Raw genomic sequence first — 18409 nt, 5'->3', positions numbered from 1 at the left:
GCTCAGTGTAAATGGTCATTTAGCTTGGCGGACCGCACTTGGCCTTGGCCAAGCCTGTCTCGTTTATTCAAACGGGCTAATTCTAGGTTAATTAGTTTATGGTATCCCTGCCACGAATGTTTTAAACGTTCGGTCCTGCGGAAAATCCTACGTGGACGCCTTAGGACACTGTACCGATTGGACGGGATGTTACAGGAATTGATTGTGAAATGTATGAAAATGACCGTGAATCAAAACGGAATCGTTGGGATTGACCGTGAAATGCATGGAATTGATCACGAAGTAAATGAAATGAATGAAATTGACCACTAAGTGAATGAAATGGATTTTCAACCATCAACTTGATGGAATCTTGGAAAATAACCAGGTTGGTTGGTTAAAGTAGCTTCTCCTACCCCAAAATCGTATAGGGTACATCGAGTAACGAATTTTAGTTTAGAAGATATTCTTGTTAAATGAATAAAGAAATAAATGAATTTTTTTTTTATATGCTTAATAAAGTTTTCCATGTAAAAATTAAAAAAAAAAAGAAAAAAAAAATGCATAGACTATTGTGACAGTAGTCCGTTTATGGTTACGGTTATAATCCGTAGCCATAGGGGCCGCCAGATGGGCGTGGCCCCGCCGGACAGGCCAGCAACTGGCATGGGGGCCGCTAGTTCAACGAGCCCACTTTGGATAGACTTCTATCGCTACGGATTAGGGTATCTATGGATACGGTTATAATTCGTAGCCATAGGTTTGACCATAGTAAATGACTTTACCATTTTGCTTTGAACGTTTACCGTTGAAACCCTTTTAGGGGCATGGAAGTTTTGAATCATTATGAAATTTGTTTTTCCTATTTATTTAGGTCTTTATAACCTAATGAATAGATTGGATGGAAAATAAATGGTATGGTGCCCTGCAAAAGTTTCAACGGTGAAAATCTGCTGTTTGTGGTTTGGTCTAGTTGATCTTTCGATATGATTTTTTATCTGGATAATGCTCCGAAGTGATCTCGAAATATGGATGAACGTTGTGGATATAATAAACACGTAACTGTAGAGCCATGTAACGTTGATCTCTTTTGAACCGTCCGTACAACTCGGAGTTCGAGGAGTGTCAGCGCTCGTCTTCAAGCACCGGCCGTTCCGCTTGAAGGAAAAACCAGGGGCATTTTCGACCATTGGGAAGGCGTCCGTACAGGTGGTGCTTATTCTTGGAAGGTAAAATGAGGTGGGCTCCGTCTCGGAAATGTGCCATAAATGGGTCGTACAGTCGGAAATTTCTCTTTTCCAAACCATCTTCTTGGCGATCAATCTCTCGAATGTACAAGACTCTTCGAGAGGAGAAAAAAGATCCATAATATGGAAGAGTGCCATCATCAATACGCATGCATAAATCATTTATAGATGTAGAAATTATTTTAATCAAATCCAAACCGTGGAAAAGTAGTTATTACCATTTTATTTGGTTACTGAATGAAAATAATACTGAACAGATGATAAGAAATTCCAATTTCTGGCCATAAATCGAACGGATTATATTGAAAAGAAAATCGAGGATTTAGAGTCATCCATTCAATCCTTATCTGGGACCATGAACTATACAAGCATTTCCCACTATTTTGAGAGTTTTGACTGAAGGTCATGCATGCCATGTATATCAGCTCCATGCATGCGTATGGATATCCATACTCCCTAATGTATATAAAATAAAATGACACCTTCCAGAATCAGCTGAAAACTTCAAAAGCTGCAACATAATCAAACGCCCTCTCCCTCCCTCTCTTTACCTTCTGTCCGAGTTGCTGAGATAATGTCGTTGTATTATGGATGGAACAGCTTCTGCGAAGACGAAGATCGTCCCGAAAAGCCGCGCAGATATGGAGTCACAGAGATGCGTGGGCCCCACTATACCCTCTTAAACCAAAACGCTCTTCAGGTTCACTCTCTCTCTCTCTCTTATTTTTCTTGTTGGATTTGATAATCATTGGATGTATTTGGATGCCCAATTCAATAGAATTGCAATTCATTTGATTCACGATTTGACAGAATTCGCACAATGGGGGTTCCGCCATTATTAGCCACGAATCCGGACCGTTGAGCTGATGGGCCCCATTGTAAAGTTTTATGTTATCATTAAATCTACCATTTTTACGTGATTTATGGGTGAAACAAACAATGTAACAGAATCGTCGTTGTAGTCAAAATGTAAGTAACGTCACCACACAATTACAAGAGTAAATAATCATTACCCATTTACATGTTGGGAGTTGTGCAGAAGCAAACCCAAATCCAATCAAACAAGACGAAATCAAACGTAAATCAAACACACAGAGAGAACACACGAATTATACATGAAAAAACCCTCACAGGAAAAAACCACAACACAAAGTGACAAACAATCTACTATGAAAGCAATATTACAAGAGATGATGGATTTACTGAACCGAACAACCCCAAAAACCCTCCTTGAAACCCTAACAATGCCCTTGAACCCTTAGGAACATCTTAAAGAACCTTAAACATACCCTAATCCCGATTACACCCCGTATTCATACTACCGCAACCGAAATAGGAAACAAATCGTGCACTTACGTAGAACTGCGCACGCCTTCAATGGGACCTTCGATGGCATCGACACCCATCGAAGACTATCGATGACATCTAAGATCATTCGATGCTATCGAGTAGCAACCTCCAAAACTGTCTATCAATTAAATAGGATTTTTGTGGATTTTCTCGATGGGATCGAGTATCTGTCGTTGACATTGACAAACCCTGCTACAGACAGATTTAAAACATTAGACAACAATATCTACCATGTCTTTAATCTTCACACTCCATTGCTCCTTGCCACTACCATCTCTAATTGCCTTCCATCATGGCTTCATCGTCGCTTCCCGTGCACACTCCGTCTTCATTAAGCTTTCCTTAAGCTCAGAGAAGTTACACAAAACTTGAACTTCTCTATATGAACCACGTTCGTAAGCATGTCAGCTGGATTCATGCTTGTGTGGATCTTCTCTAGAGTCACACCTCCTTCCTCAAGCACCTGTCGGATAAAATGACGACGCACATCAATATGTTTAGTGTGTGAGTGATAAATAGAATTCTTCACTAAATTAATAGTGCTTTCGTAGTCACATTTAACTTAATTGGCACAACTTCCTGCTGAAGCCCCAATTGATTTATTATTCCCCTCAACTAAACACCTTCTTTGAACGCTTTTGTCACCGGTATATACTCAGCTTCAATTGTGGAAAGTGTCACCGCATACTTGAGCTTTGCCATCTAACTGATTACTTTACTCGCTAACATAAACAAGTAGTCAAAAGTCAACCTTCTATTATCCACATTGCTTACGTAGTCTGAATCAACACAACTGATCAAATTGTCCTTTGACTTTTCAGACGTCAAGATGTAGTCCACTGTACCTCAAATATACCAAAGTAACCATTTCACCGCCTCCCAGTGTTGCTTGTAGGGGTTAGCCATGTATCTACTAACAATACATACTGCATATGAAATATCCGGTCTTGTAGAGACCATGGCATGCATCAAGCTACCAACGACACTCGAATAGGGTACTCAAGACATCACTTACTTTTCTTCATTTGTAGTAGGACATTATTCATAAGAAAACTTGAAGTGAGCAGCATGGGGTGTGCTAACTGGTTTCGCCTTATCCATACCGAACTTAATCAAAGTCCCAAGATCTTTCATTTCAAATGTCACTGACAATTGAGCCGTCAACGTATTGATCTCAGACATGCTATGGTTAGTGATAAACATGTCGTCTACTTATAGTATCAGTATAATGAACTGTCCATCATTCAATGTCTTGAAATAGACAAAATGATCATACTCACTCTTGGTAAACCTCTGACTCATCATGAAAGTATCAAATCTTTTGTACCACTGCGTAGGCCACTGTTTCAGGCCGTATAATGACCTTCTCAACCTGAAAACTTTACTCTCAGCCTATTTTATTTTGAACTCTTCTGGTTGCTTTATGTAAATTTGCTCCTCCAACTCCCCATGTAGGAAAACAGTCTTCATATCTATCTGTTCCAGTTTCAAGTTGTATTGAAAAACCAACGACAATAAAAATATGATAAACACCTGCTTGACCATGGACACGTAGATCTCGCTAAAGTCGAAACTCTCCGTTTGCGCATACCCTTTCGTGAACAATCTTGCTTTGTATATATCCTACTTCTTCTTGAAGATCCACTTGCAACCGATCAATTTTCGCCCCATTGGAAGCTCCACCAGCTCACATGTCTTATTCTTATGTAGAGAGTCCATCTCGTCACGCATGACCACCATCTACTTAGCATCAGAACCATCTAATGCTTTATGGAAGGAAGATGGATTCTCCTCATCCGTCATTAGGGCGAATACAACATTCGAGTCATCCCTGTATCTGACTGGCAATCTGCGATCTCTCATTGAATTTTTTCTGAGAGGTGCTGCTTCACTTGCTCCCATACCTCCGTCTACGACTCAGCTTCAGACTGTTTCACCCCTTTCAATTTCAACGTCGATCACTATTAATTTTTTCAGTTCCTTGTCTTTGTCTTTGCAGATCAAGGAATCCTCATCAAATCTGACGTAACGGCTCAAATTGATTTTTCGAGTGACTCGATCGCATAATCTGCACCCTTTCATGCCATCGCCATACCCCAAAAGGCAAGTTTCTTTACTTTTTGGTCTAACTTATCTTTTTTAATTGACGGTACATGAGAGTAAGCATTACAACCAAATATACGCAACCTTAATTAGTCAACATCATGATCGCTCAACACATCTTCAGGAATTTTATAGTCTATAGGCTTAGATGGGGACCTATTCACTAGATAATAGGCTGTATTCACGGCTTCAGTCCACAACTCCTTGCCCAATTCGGCATTACTCAACATACTTCAGGCTCTCTCCAAGAGAGTTAAATTCATACGTTCTGCTACACCATTTTGTTCAAGCGTGTGCCTCACTGTATTGTGCCTTATAATCCATTCATCTTTACAAAACTAATTGAATTCCTTCGAAGTGAATTCATTTCCATTTTCTGTCCTTAGAACCTTCATTTTCTGCCATGTTTGCTTCTCAACCATCGCCTTCCACACCTCGAATGTGGCGAATACATCGGATTTATTTTTTAAGAAATAAAACCATACCTTCCTGAAGTAGTCATCTATGAATGAGACGAAAAATGATGACCCTCTAGCGGCACGGGCGACCGGCCCTGTACATCTGAATGAACATACTCAAGCACTCCTTTACATACATGCTTTTCAGTCTTAAAAAGTTAGCTGAGATTGTTTACAATATATACAATGTTTACATATATGAAAATCAATGCTTTTAAAAACAATAATCAAGCTATGATAAGAAAGTACCTTCATGCCGCACTCGCTCATGTGGCCGATACAAGCATATCACAAATGTGTTGATGTGGTCTCCGCTACAAACGCTATAGTTCCACCTGATACGGTATTCCCGATCAACTTGTACAGATTTCTATTCCGCTGCACTTTCATCACTACGACAACCCATTTAAAAACTTTAAGGACTTGATCAAAACTAGTGAACTTGCACCCAAGTGCCTTTAGTGCCCCAAGAGAGATAAGATTCTTCCTAAGGTCAGGAATGTGTCTTACATCTGTCAGGATACACTTCACCCCATCGAATATTCTGATGTGCACCGAATCGATACTAATTACCTTACAGGCAATGTAATTGCCCACAGAACCTATCCACCATCGTTCTTGCTGTAACTGGTGAATCAATCTCTGTGAGAAGTCATGTGGTTCGAGGATCCAAAATCTAGTTGTTATTAAGGTAACTAGATTTGGATGCGGTCAAGACATCACCACCATCCACCTCCTCGCCAGATTGCATTGTATTGGCCTCTTTTGTCGCATTATCAGACTTTTCTCCCGTCTCCAACAATCATTTTTCATGTGTCTTGTCATCTCACAATTCCAACACTTCATCTTGCCCTTCCCTTTTGATTTGGATTGCGATCGGGAATTTTCCTTTTCCTTTTCACAATTCCTTCCCCTGGCAACCAACGCATATGTAGATATACCCTCGCTATTGTCTTTCTTTTTCAAATGCTTCTCACGAAGGGCTGAGATGACAATTTTGACATCGATGGTATCCCTACCATAGATCAACATGTCTATCAGATTCTCGAAAGATGGTAGAAGCGAATTCAAGAGAATCAAGGCTTGATCTTCCTCTTCGATATTAATCTCAGCATTCGTCAGTTTATAGAGAAATTCACTAAAAGTGCTTATGTGTTCATTGATATCCGATCCCTCTGTCATCTTAAGATTGTAGAATTGTTTCTTAAGATACAGACAACTGCCCAAGAATTTCTTCATGTACAAACTGTCAAGTTTCATCCATACAACTGCGATGGTCTTTTGATCCAGGACATTATAGAGAACATCGTCCACGAGGCACAATTGGATTGAGGTTGTAGCCTTCTCATCAAGTTCATCCCATTCTTCATCATTCATAGATGCCGGACGCTTCGCCTTACCAAGGAGAGCATGTTGCAATCCTTGTTGAATTAAAATGCCTCTCATCTTCACCTTCCACAGTTCAAAATTATTTTTACTGGTGAACTTCTCTATTTCATACTTCACGTTAGATCCTTTTGTCAACATGTTTCAGATTAGAACTCAAAACCTCAACGTTAGCTCTGATACCACTTGTTGGGGGTTGCACGGAAGTAAACCCGAATCTAATCGAATAACAAGAAATTAAACGTAAGCTAAACACGTACAGAACACACGAATTTTACGTGGAAAAACCCTCACGGGAAAAAACCACAACACAAAGCAACAAACAATCCACTATGAAAGCAATATTACAAGAGATGGATGGACTTACTGATTTGAACAACACCCAAAACCCTCCTTGGAACCCTAGCAATGGTCTTGAACCCTTAGGAATGTCTTAGAGAACTATAACCATACCCTAATCTCGATTGCACCCAGGATTCATACTAACGAAATCGAAATAGGAAACAAATCGCGCACTCACGCAGAACTGTGTGCGCCTTTGATGGGACACCCATCAAAGACCAGTCAATGACATTGAAGATCCTTCGATGCCATCGAGTAGCAACCTCCAAACTATCCAATAACGAACTAGGATTTTCCGGATTTTCGAGCATCTATCGATGTCATTGATAGACCCTATTACAGACATATTTGAGACATTAGACAACGTTACAGTCATTTACCCTTGTAATTGGAAAACCAAATAGGCCTAAAGGGCATTTTTGTAATTTTGTAGAAGACCCTAGGTAGGGATAAAATTGTCATTTTCTAATATTTGGAATTGTCCAGGGAAGAAATGTGTAGAAATTTGTATGACTATAAAGACATCTGGAGAAGTCCAAGAGTAGTAAATCCTCTAGATTGTGCCTAGAAAGTTCCCTAGTATCTATATACAGGTAAAGGATATTGTTTGCATTGTGCATGTGAGAAATTGTGCTCATAAGTTTCAGTTTTAGAGGTTGTTGTCAGTGAATAAATCCTTCTTCTTGATTCCTCTTGTGAGTGCTCTTCTTGCAATTGGGTGAGGGTTTTCATTGTTCTTCTATGGCCTTGAGCATGTGATTTTAGCACATCTAGCTACACTTTGGGAGTTGGATAACTCATATCATAGTGCCGGAGCTAGCTTGTTAGTTTGGTGGAGTTTTTTCCTTCTTCTTCTTATTTTGTGGAGGACTTCCTTTTTTTCCTTGTAAGAGTAGAGATTCGAGTGGAAGAATGCAATCTTTGGCAGTTTGATTTGGGTCGCCAAGGATGGACACAAATGGCGAGTTGAATCAATTTGGCATGGAGAAGCTCAATAACTCCGACTATCAATGTTGGTGATTGTGTATGAAAGCTTATCTTCAAGGGAAAGATCCATGTGATAGCATTGTTTGAACAGACAAAACCAGAGAACACAATGGAAAATCTGGGGGCAAGAATAAAGTGGAAAATACGATGCAAGAAAGATCTCTTTGATGTATGGGGAACAATCCAAAGAGACTTGATCGATCATATCTGCAATATTTTTTTCTTTTGAGAGAAAAAAATTTATTAAAAGCCCACCAAAGACAGGAAAAGAATACAAGGCAAAGGGAATTAAACAAAAAGGAAATCAAACAGCCATAGCTGGCAGTGCATAAGGCGCCCAATCCTTAACAACCTCCACCACTAGATTAATCACCCCGCAAACCGAAGACCTCCCGTTTCGAAAACATCACTCATTTCTTTCTTTCCGAATCGCCCAAAAGGCTGCCATAGCAATAAGCCTCCAAATGACTTTCTTTGCCTTCCCACTTCCTCCTCTATGCCAAGCCCAAAGAAATTCGTGCACCAAGTCCAGCATATCTGCAATATTGAGTTCCCAAAGGGAGTATGGGAGTCTCAAAAAGCTCTTCACTCAAAAAAATATGGCAAGACTTCAAATGCTATAGAATGAGCTAGCCCGCCCTTCCAAGGTAACATGACGATTGCTAAATACCTTTTTTTTTAAAAGTTAAAAATTATTTGTACAGAAATTTCGGTTTTGAATCTGGATGAACCTGTGATCGAAGCAAGGCTAAAGCGGTGTCTAATCTGGGGCTTTTGAAAGGAATGCATACCTTTTGTTACATCTCTTGAAGGGCAAGCAACATAGGCATCACTAATTGAGTTTGAAAATATTTTTTCAAAACAAGAAGCTTTGGCATTACAAATGGCTTAAATTTTTCTTTTTGGAAAAGATTATGCTTTATTTTCTGGAAAGCAAAAGAAAAGATCTAAGTTGATTGGGAGATTTTATTTTTTATTTTTTATTTTTATGGATGACAAAATAACTTTCAAAGATAAGTTAAAGAAGGAGAAACTCAAAATGGAGAAAAATCAAAATGGCCCAAGAACTTCTGGTGCTTCAAATGTGAAAAAATCGGGCATATGAAAATGATTGTAGATCTAAAACTATTGACGACAACATCGGCACTTCAAAATATGGAACTGAAGAAAAAGATGGTGGCCACAAGGATTGGGAACCTTGTCTTGTCACCACGAAGGTCTATGTGGAGGATCATGCTGATGAAGCTTTGGTTCTTGCTTCAATTGAAGAAATGCGCTATGAGGTTTCTTTGGTAACCATAGACTACAAAAGAGATTTTGTAAGATTCCGGTTGTTCTCATAATCTAATTGGTGATGGTTTGTTGTTTTCGGAGTTGTGCGAGTAGGGAAATGATGCAATCGTGTCTGCCGGCAATTCGATATATCCCATGGAGAATGAAGGTTGTGTCAAAAGTGATGACCAGAGTGGAAGTGGAAGCTGTAACTTTGAAGAGCATTTATCATGTTCCCTATATGACTAAAAACCTCATCTCCATTTCTCAAATTTCCAGTGCCAGCAAGTATGTTTTATTTCGCTCCCAGATATTAATATTGTGGAGAATATTAGATCATTGGATGCTAATGTTTTTTTTTTTTTTTGAGTTAGCTTGTCAGTACACACCCATGTCAGTACACACACACTCCATGTTAGCCACCCCCGCTAGGGATCGATACCAAGACCTCAAGTGTTGAAACGAGGTATCTCCACTCAGTCTGCCAGTTGAGCTATGGATCTGGGTGTTTTGGATGCTAATGTTGTTTTAAAAGGAAAAGGTTAAATCTTTATTTGTTTTATCGCCTAATGACACTTATGTGGAGAAGACTAGTCAAAGTAATAATGCAATATTATGACATGCTCGACTAACCAATGCTGGACATGATAAGCTTAAGCAAATTGTTGCCCATAGGTTGATCGAGGAATTCCTAATTTGGGAGATCTTCAAAGGGAGATCATTTGTAAAGGGTCTCAATATGGCAAGGCACATTACATACCCATTTGAAACCTCTTCTATAAGGAGCATAAGGCTTTTAGAACTAATTCACTTGGATGTTCTTGGCCCATGTAGAATGGAAAGTTATCAAGTGCTTCAGTATATGCTTGTTTTTGTAGATAATTTTCTCGATTCTCATGGATATTTTTCATGAAAGAAAAATATGAGGTTTTCTCAAAATTTAAGTCGTTTAAAAGACTTTGTTAAGGGGGAGCACGAGATAAGAATAAAGTACCTAAGAAGCAACAAGAAAAGTATTTATCTAATCAGTTTCTTGATTTTTATTTTTATTTACGAACATGGCATAAAGAGATAATCGATTTGTGCTAGGACACCACAATAAAATGGTGTTTCTATGCATAGGTTAAGGCATTTGTCAGAAGTATATCGGAGTTGGATACATGCCAAAAATTTGTCCAAGGAGTTACTGGCATAAGCAATGTGGTATGCATGCAATGTAATAAATTGGCTTCCTCCTAGCTCTAATGAGATGCAACTGCCATTTGAATCACTATATGTGAAGCTATCGGCCACTTATTACGAGTTTTTGGTTCTACATGTTATGCTTATGTTCCCAATGAAGACGGACCAAAGCTTGAAGCAAAGGCTATAAAGTGTGTGTTTGTGGGGTATGAAACACAAAGAAAAGATTGGAGATGAAGGATCCAAAAAACACACGAGACTGTTATATTTCATGATGTTAGTATTTGATGAAGTCTCATCTTATTATGCACAACTGATTCTTACCCTACGTGCAACTTCCATACGCGAGGAGATGGAAGAAATCCATAATATGAAGATTACTCATTCACCCGATGATTGAAATGAATCATCTCCTCCAAGTTCTTCACTGATTATTGGGCTGGATCATTCTTCTACAAATAAGAAGAATGATCAAGTTGAGGAGAGCAAAGAAGTAGATGACTCAACCCAAGAGAATGAAGATCAACCAACTTTGTGGAGGTCGATTTGGGAAGGGTGCTAATAAGGTATAGAGAAGATCATGTGAATTTTGTGAAGATTGCTCATTGTTTTCTTGTAGGGCCAATAGATGATGAACAATTGACATCATATGAAGGAGCTGAAGGGATTTCAAAGAGGGAATCCGCAATAAAAGAAGAAATTATGGCACTAGCTAAGAATGATACGTGGAATTTAGTTCTTAAGCCGGTGGATGCTGAACCCATTTCATGTAAGTGAGTTTACAAAATAAAATGCAATATGAATGGCTCTAGATAATGAAGTAAGGCTCGCATCACAAGGATTCTCACAATGCTATGGTTTAGACCATGACGAGACACTTGGCCCGGTAGCTAAAATGATGATGATTTGGGCCATCATCTCTCTCGTAGCATGCAACGGTTGGAACCTTTGGCAATTAGATGTGAATAATGCTTTCCTCTATGGCAAAATTGATCGTACGATCGACATGGAGCAACCACCCGGGTTTAAGTCGGAAAAGTATTCAGATCATGTATGCAAGCTCAAGTAGGTGCTCTATTGACTTACACAAGCTCCTAGAACATGGCATGGTAAAATCTCTGAATATTTAATACTTTGTGGTTATAAAGTAGCAATTTCGGACTCTAGTATATTTATAAAGATTGATGGAAATAAGCATGTTATGATTCTCTTGTACGTGGATGATATGATAGCCATAGGAAACAATGTTAAAGAAACCACACGGCTTTATAAAATACTCTTGATTCAGTTTGAGATGAAAGACTTTGGAGAGTTAAAACAATTCCTTGGTCTAGAGGTGAATAGGTGCAAAGAAAGATTATTTGTGATTCGAATGCAATACACGGATAAGATTCGTAAGAAGTTTGACATGGAAAAATGCAAGCAATCAATGACTCTAATTGAAAAAAATCACAAGCTCAAGGCAAATGAAGGAAAGGAACTCATGGACGCTAATTTTGGATGTTGGTAGGAATCTGGATTTATATCACTATCATTAGACATAAAATTTCGTTTGCCTTCGGGAGTTGTTAGTCAATTCATGCAAATTCCAAGAAAACCCATCTTGATGCCATTAGAAGAATTATTCAGTTATGTGAGAAGTACCTATGGTTATGGCTTGTTATACAAGAAAAATGTTGGTTTTGTACTTCGTAGCTTCATAGATGGGGATTGGTCGGGCAATCTTCTTTAGTTACATCTTTTACGTGGGATTGATGACTATATCATGATCTCATAGGGAGTAATCAACGATGGTTACCATATATGTGGCTGTAACTCTTGTCGCTCAAGAGAGTACATGGTTGAGAAGGCTCATTGGAGATATTTCTCATGCTATTGAAGAATCTATTGAGATATGTTGCAATAATTAAAGTGCATTTCGACTGTCTTTTAAACCCTTTTTTCATGCAAGAACAAAGCACATAGAAGTTCTTATCACTTCATTCGTGGGAAGGTGCTTGGAGATGAGATCAAGTTGATCGGTGCAAGTATGTGGACAAAAGTGGCAGACATCTTCATGAAGGGGCTATCAAAAACCAAATTCGAAGAACTTCAGACACTGTTAGGTGTGGTACCTCAAGTTCGCACAAAGGGGGAGTGTTAGAGTTTTGTGCTAACATTGAGTGATATTTTTGTAATTTTCTCTTTTATGTATGGGTATTCTGGTATTTTGTTACAAGGGAAATTTTGTAATTTGGTAGAAGTCTCTATGGAGTGTGCAAAGGTGCGCATGGGTGCTCACGTAAGAAGGTGTGCAGGTGAGCATTCCTCTCTCTCTCTCTCTCTCTCTCTCTCTATATATATATATATATATTTATGTATGTATGTATGTATGTATGTATATTTTCTAGAGGTGGGTTGGATCAAGTGGATCACAGGCTTAGCTATCTGTTAATGGTCAGGCTTGGTCATATAATCTTGGGTCAGTTTTCGTTTAATTAAAGCATTGCCTTTACAATTAATACGTGCCATGTCTCTGAAAGAGGTTCTTTTTGTTTTTTTCCTCAAGTTGTTATGATAGAGGAAATATGTTATCCACCTTCAAGGATATGCACAGTGTACCCAGTTGTTCAGTTTGTATGAGTGGGCCTGTTTGTTCCATGATCCAAACCATTAGTATGTTGAACCCAAGTGTATGAACCATTCCCTAATAAAATTATTCTTGACAGGACATTCCTAACCTTTCAGTTTGCGGCCTGGACATGGATGATCAGGCAGAGAAATACAGCAACAGGTCCTGATTCAACCAATGAAATGCCCACGATTAGCAGCTAGGATCTTCCAATCTTGGAAATTTTTTGGGGTATGGTTTGTCCACAGGGAGTCAAAACAGACCAATGGTCCAGATTATGAACCATGGCCACCACTTGTACAAACTGAAATCCTGTGTATTCCGTGTATATTCATGGATTGAGCATCATACTTCTACCCTTGGACATATCCGTAATAATTATGATTTTGCTGGTTGAAGCAGTGTTTTTTTAAGGCATTTTGATTAGTTATGTAGTTTATCTTTCCCAAGTTGCTATTCTTTATTTTTTCCCTGGTTACTGGATATGAGTCCATTGCCCCTACTTCTTTAATTCATTAAGCTGAAGGTGATTTGTTATTTGGAGCAGTTAACGTGAAGTTGTTTATGCTATTATAATTTTTATATGGGATTCTAAATTATGTCCGAAGTGTTGCTTTTGTCTATCATCATCATCATCATCTCCTCCTCCTCCTCCTCCTTCTGCTTCTGCTTCTTCTTTATTTTTTATTTTTCAATCTCTCATTGCTATAAATGTTATCATCTCATACAATTAATTTTAGCAAATCAGGTGCTAATTCTTTTTTGATGCTCCATGCAGGAGATTTTAGAATCTATGGGACAGTTTGTTGATGGTTTGAAATTCTCCGGTGGATCGAACAGTTTGATGCCAAAGGCCTTCATAAAAGAAATAACCGATATGGCACATAAGCATAATGTTTATGTTAGTACTGGCGACTGGGCAGAACATTTGCTTCGGAAAGGACCAGCTGCTTTTGAACAATATGTCGAGGTATGTGCAGATGAGGAATTGATCCCTTTCTAGAAGATGCGTATAGCATCATCTGGTTTCGGTTTGGAGAAATGGTACCTTGATCTAGAGCATTGATCTGATATGACCCACGCTGGAGGGACCATGCCCCTAAAATCTTCCAGATTGCAATATTCTAGCCATCCAATGTTTGACGAGTTCTCAGTTGACAGTTGGACCCCTGCTATACTGTTTTGTTAAGGGATTGGATTTTCTCATTTGGGCCATGATCCACTCATAGTGAGGTCCATAAGATCAAAAGTCTGGATCACAGAACCATGGGCCCATTTGGATAAACATTCTGGATCACTGAACCATGGGGTCAACTTGTACAAGCCGATACCTCAAAGGATACTATGCATGTTCCATGGTCAAGGACTGCATATTTTCTCCAGAGTTCTATTTTCTCTATAAGCCCTATCATCTGGTCAAGTTCAACTTCAACCTATGCGTTTACATCTTTACAGGAATGCAAGCATTTGGGGTTTGACACTATTGAACTAAATGCTGGTTCACTTCGAATGCCGGAAGAATCTCTCTTGAGATTTGTGCGCTTGATTAAGAGAGGAGGTCTGAAAGCCAAGCCTCATTTTGCAGTGAAATTTGACACATCTGACATTCCTGCTCGCGGTCATAGAGCATTTGGGGCTTATATAGCTCCTGTACCCCAACAATCTGGTAAGGGAGAAACCTCATTAAAAGTACAAACACAAATGATTAAAAAGGCTCATATCCAGAGGCTTGCTACTCATCAAAAATAAAAAGTGCAGAGGATTGCTTGCCCAACATGCACCCTACCCATAGGCACCTTTCTATGATGACAGTCATGGCACGATTGTAGGATATTTGATCCATGCACCAGGTGGCTCCCTCCATAAAGATGGTCTGGTGGAGCCGGTACACCAATCAGGTGATCCATGCATTTATGGAATTCATGGATGGTTTAAGAAAACTTGCCAATAGTCTACATTCAACCTGAATGGGCGACTCCCTGATTAGTGGACCAGACTGAATTCTACTCCAGATCATTCTTCACACTGGGTCCCACCTCATGCACATGACTCCTGGATAAATGTTCCAGGTTGGCACATCTAGCGTGAGTAAGGTGATCAAGGGGCTTGCAAACCTTTCTGTCCTATCATTCAATGCTGTATGGATGTCTCATTTTCAGCCAGTTGTTTATAAGAGATGCATTTAGGACAGCAATTTGGACAGTGGAATTGCCATCCTCCCTCTCTCAATGTATCCTAATGTTGGAAAAAGAAGATATACCAGCTGGAAAGTTCCATTAACTCTTATTAATAGAGCAAAGAGTTACAGAAATACATCATGAAAAGAGAATATGCCCCAAAATCTGTAATGAGCTCAAGATGTCAATGGCCCAGGTCTGGATCTGATGTGTATGAGAGCTGATGAGTAATGTGATTGGAATAAAAAGGTGCAACTTTTGAGTGGGGTGGCCTATGTGATGCAGAGGCACACTCGGGGTGGGTGGCCTGCGAAACCCATGGATTTGAGGCTCATGAGGTGGGTTCGGCCGTGGACCTAACTCATGGATTTGGGGCTCATGGGGAGGGTTCGGCCGTGGACCTAACCCATGGATTTGGGGCCTGGGCTATGAGATAAAGGGATTAATTCGCCATGCTCTATCAGTTCGAGCTTTTAGAGCAAGTGGTTAATTGTCCTGCATCAAATTGGTATCAGAGCGGGAGGTCTCGTGTTTGAGACTCCTCAGTCCTCACAGGGGATTTGGGTTTTGGGCTATGAGATAAAGGGATTAATTCGCCATTATCTATCAGTTCGAGCTTTTAGAGCAAGTGGTTAATTGTCCTGCATCAAATTAGTATCAGAGCGGGAGGTCTCATGTTTGAGACTCCTCAGTCCTCACAGGGGATTTGGGTTTTGGGCTATGAGATAAAGGGATTAATTCCCCATTATCTATCAGTTCGAGCTTTTAGAGCAAGTGGTTAATTGTCTTGCATCACGCACCTAGTGAAAAGAAATGGCCATCTAATAGCCTTATGCATGGGCTTCAAAACCCACAAGGCGGGCCTCCCTTGGTTGTGTGTGTACAATTTATGGTAACGGCCCAAACATGTGTACTTGGAAAACTGTGCAGGTAATGTAATGCAGAAATGGTTTTGGGCCATTTTTGGGCGCATCCCACAATCACATGGGGCCACCTTTTGGCATGTCATCAGGTCCCCCTGGTAGTCCTATGTATGGTCTCCAAAACCCATAAGGTAGGACCCACTGGATGTGCATATACCATTTTTGGTGCGAGGCCAAACATAGGTACTTGAAATTTCTGCACAACTCTACCAGGTCCCATTTTGGGATCTGATTCCTGATCACATGGGGCCCTCTTTGGTCCAGGTAAAATACCACTGTTCTAGACACAAGTATAGGTTGGAAAGTCTGGGTGGTGGCCCCCGCATTTGAATTGTGGCTTGTGCAAAAATCTCTTCTTTTCTTCAATGATATCCATCACATGTGAGGGTCATCAACCCTGAGGCTACAACAGGCCAAGTTATCTAGCTCTGAGGCATACCTAATTAAAAGTTTCCAAGCTTGACTCAGCCCTTTATGCAATTTCTGCAAGTTTTTCAATGATGTGTAATAAATATATGTGCAACTAGTATGCACTATTATTATCATGGCTCAGCCCAACCTGGCCTGATCAAACTAGACAGACCAGTGACCTTGACATGGCCAGGCCCAATTACTGATTGTGCATGAACTTCTAAAAATGGTCCTGACCCTATCGGTCTAGGAGTTGAGGCCAGAACCTTGCCTCTTGTGGGCTAGCCTGACTAGTTGACACCCTCAGGCAGACCTACTTTGCAAGGGAATCAGGTGATTTCATTTGCTGCTTTAATTACATGGTAAAAGAAGATGTATATGCGAAGTCTAGAATCTGACTATACTCAGTAGCCTCCATGTTTCAAATTCTTTTGATGGATCCAGTTGATGATGCTTCGTTAAACCCCTACAATTTTCAGACCATGTCTAGAATCTGACTATACATGGTAGTCTCCACGTTTCAAATTCTTTTGATGGGTCCACTCGATGATTCTTTGTTAAACCCCCACAATTTGCAGACCATGCAAAAGATCCGTCTCTCTCTCTTTCTCTCTCTTTTATTTTAATTTTTTTATTTGAATGATTCAGCCAGATCAGAAAAAACTTCAAATCTGATTCCCTAATAACAAGGGTTTCTTGTTTTGCAGAAGTTGTTGAAGATGTGGACTTGTTGATCAGAAGGGCTGAGAGATGCTTAGAAGCTGGGGCAGATATGATCATGATCGATGCAGATGATGTTTGCAAATATGCAGATTCTCTGCGGGCAGACATTATTGCAAAGATCATAGGTCGCATAGGAATTCAGAAAACCATGTTTGAAGCCTCAAACCCTGACACATCTGAGTGGTTCATCAGACAGTATGGACCAAAGGTATACTTCCATTTAGCTGTTATTTCTTTTTCTTAAGGAATTAACGGGTTGTGTTATATCAGAGCATGAATGGTGTCATGATGCATCCTTCTGTGTAAATGGGCCATGGTTCAGTCATCCAGACTACTGCTGATATCATGGTCATGAGTGGGCCGCTTTTAACAGACCATTTTCATGTTTTTTCTTAACTATCTATTTCTATTCTTCTTATCAGGATCTTCCAATCAGGAAGATGTTGGGGCATACCTGCCACCAACAACAGGTCCTACTGGATCAATGGTCTGGATCAGCAAACCATGGGGCCACATTTGTATAGGGTGGCTGCTTTGCAATGCCATTGGTGTCTGGATGCATTACGATGTGCTGATTCTTTCTATTTGTCCCAATTTCATTTTCTTCCAACCGTGATGTCTGATTAGATGTCGTCTTTTCCTGGTCCATTTTCTGCGTTTCTCAGGTCAATCTCTTCGTAGATCCTTCTCAGGTGATGAACCTGGAGTGCCTCCGAGGCCGCAGCTTGGGTAAAAACCATACATCTGTTCTTGGGTCTTCCTATTATCTCGTATGAAACTGTCATTTGGTAGGGGCATCCTATTGTTCAGAACTGGATGGTTCAAAGAGTTGGATTTATAGGTTCCACTGCCTTTATTTTGCATTTGCTCTGTTTGGCTTGTGTTGTTTGTGTGTACTGTGTTTTTCTATGTGGTTGAATGAACTCTATTACTTTTTTTAATCTCTAGAACTGTATATAACTGTTACTGGTTAAGTTTCCTTGGAGCTTATGCATGTGCTAATTTGTTTCTCTTAGTTTAGTTTGGTTGCTTTTGGCTGCACAAGTAGACCAATTTGCGAAAATCAAGTTTAATCAAGTGGAAATGCGAGAAACCACTGATGTTTGTTTCATAAAGTTTGTAATGAGGTAGCCCTCAAATTGCAGTCACCAAACAAACTTCCAACTTGTATCATGATTGCTATAAGACCTGCCATGCTTCATGGGACAAAATGTCGGGCAGTTTAGGAACAAGATGTTCATAGGATGAGTGTAGCCGA

At 39.8% G+C, this 18409-nt stretch overlaps 1 protein-coding gene across 1 annotated transcript; it reads left to right on the top strand.

Annotated features, from left to right (window-relative positions):
- The first annotated feature begins 1764 nt into the window (after positions 1-1764).
- LOC131237822 (protein HEAT-STRESS-ASSOCIATED 32) lies at positions 1765-18161 on the top strand. The gene is made up of 5 exons (XM_058235828.1): positions 1765-1926; positions 13696-13887; positions 14373-14583; positions 17136-17359; positions 17817-18161. The coding sequence occupies exons 1-5, from the start codon at positions 1801-1803 to the stop codon at positions 17925-17927; spliced, it is 864 nt and encodes a 287-aa protein (XP_058091811.1). The 5' UTR covers positions 1765-1800; the 3' UTR covers positions 17928-18161.
- The last annotated feature ends 248 nt before the right edge of the window (positions 18162-18409 follow it).

Source organism: Magnolia sinica, chromosome 1 (assembly GCF_029962835.1).
Source record: "Magnolia sinica isolate HGM2019 chromosome 1, MsV1, whole genome shotgun sequence".
NCBI lineage: Eukaryota > Viridiplantae > Streptophyta > Magnoliopsida > Magnoliales > Magnoliaceae > Magnolia > Magnolia sinica.
This window is presented reverse-complemented; position numbering and strand designations above follow the sequence as displayed.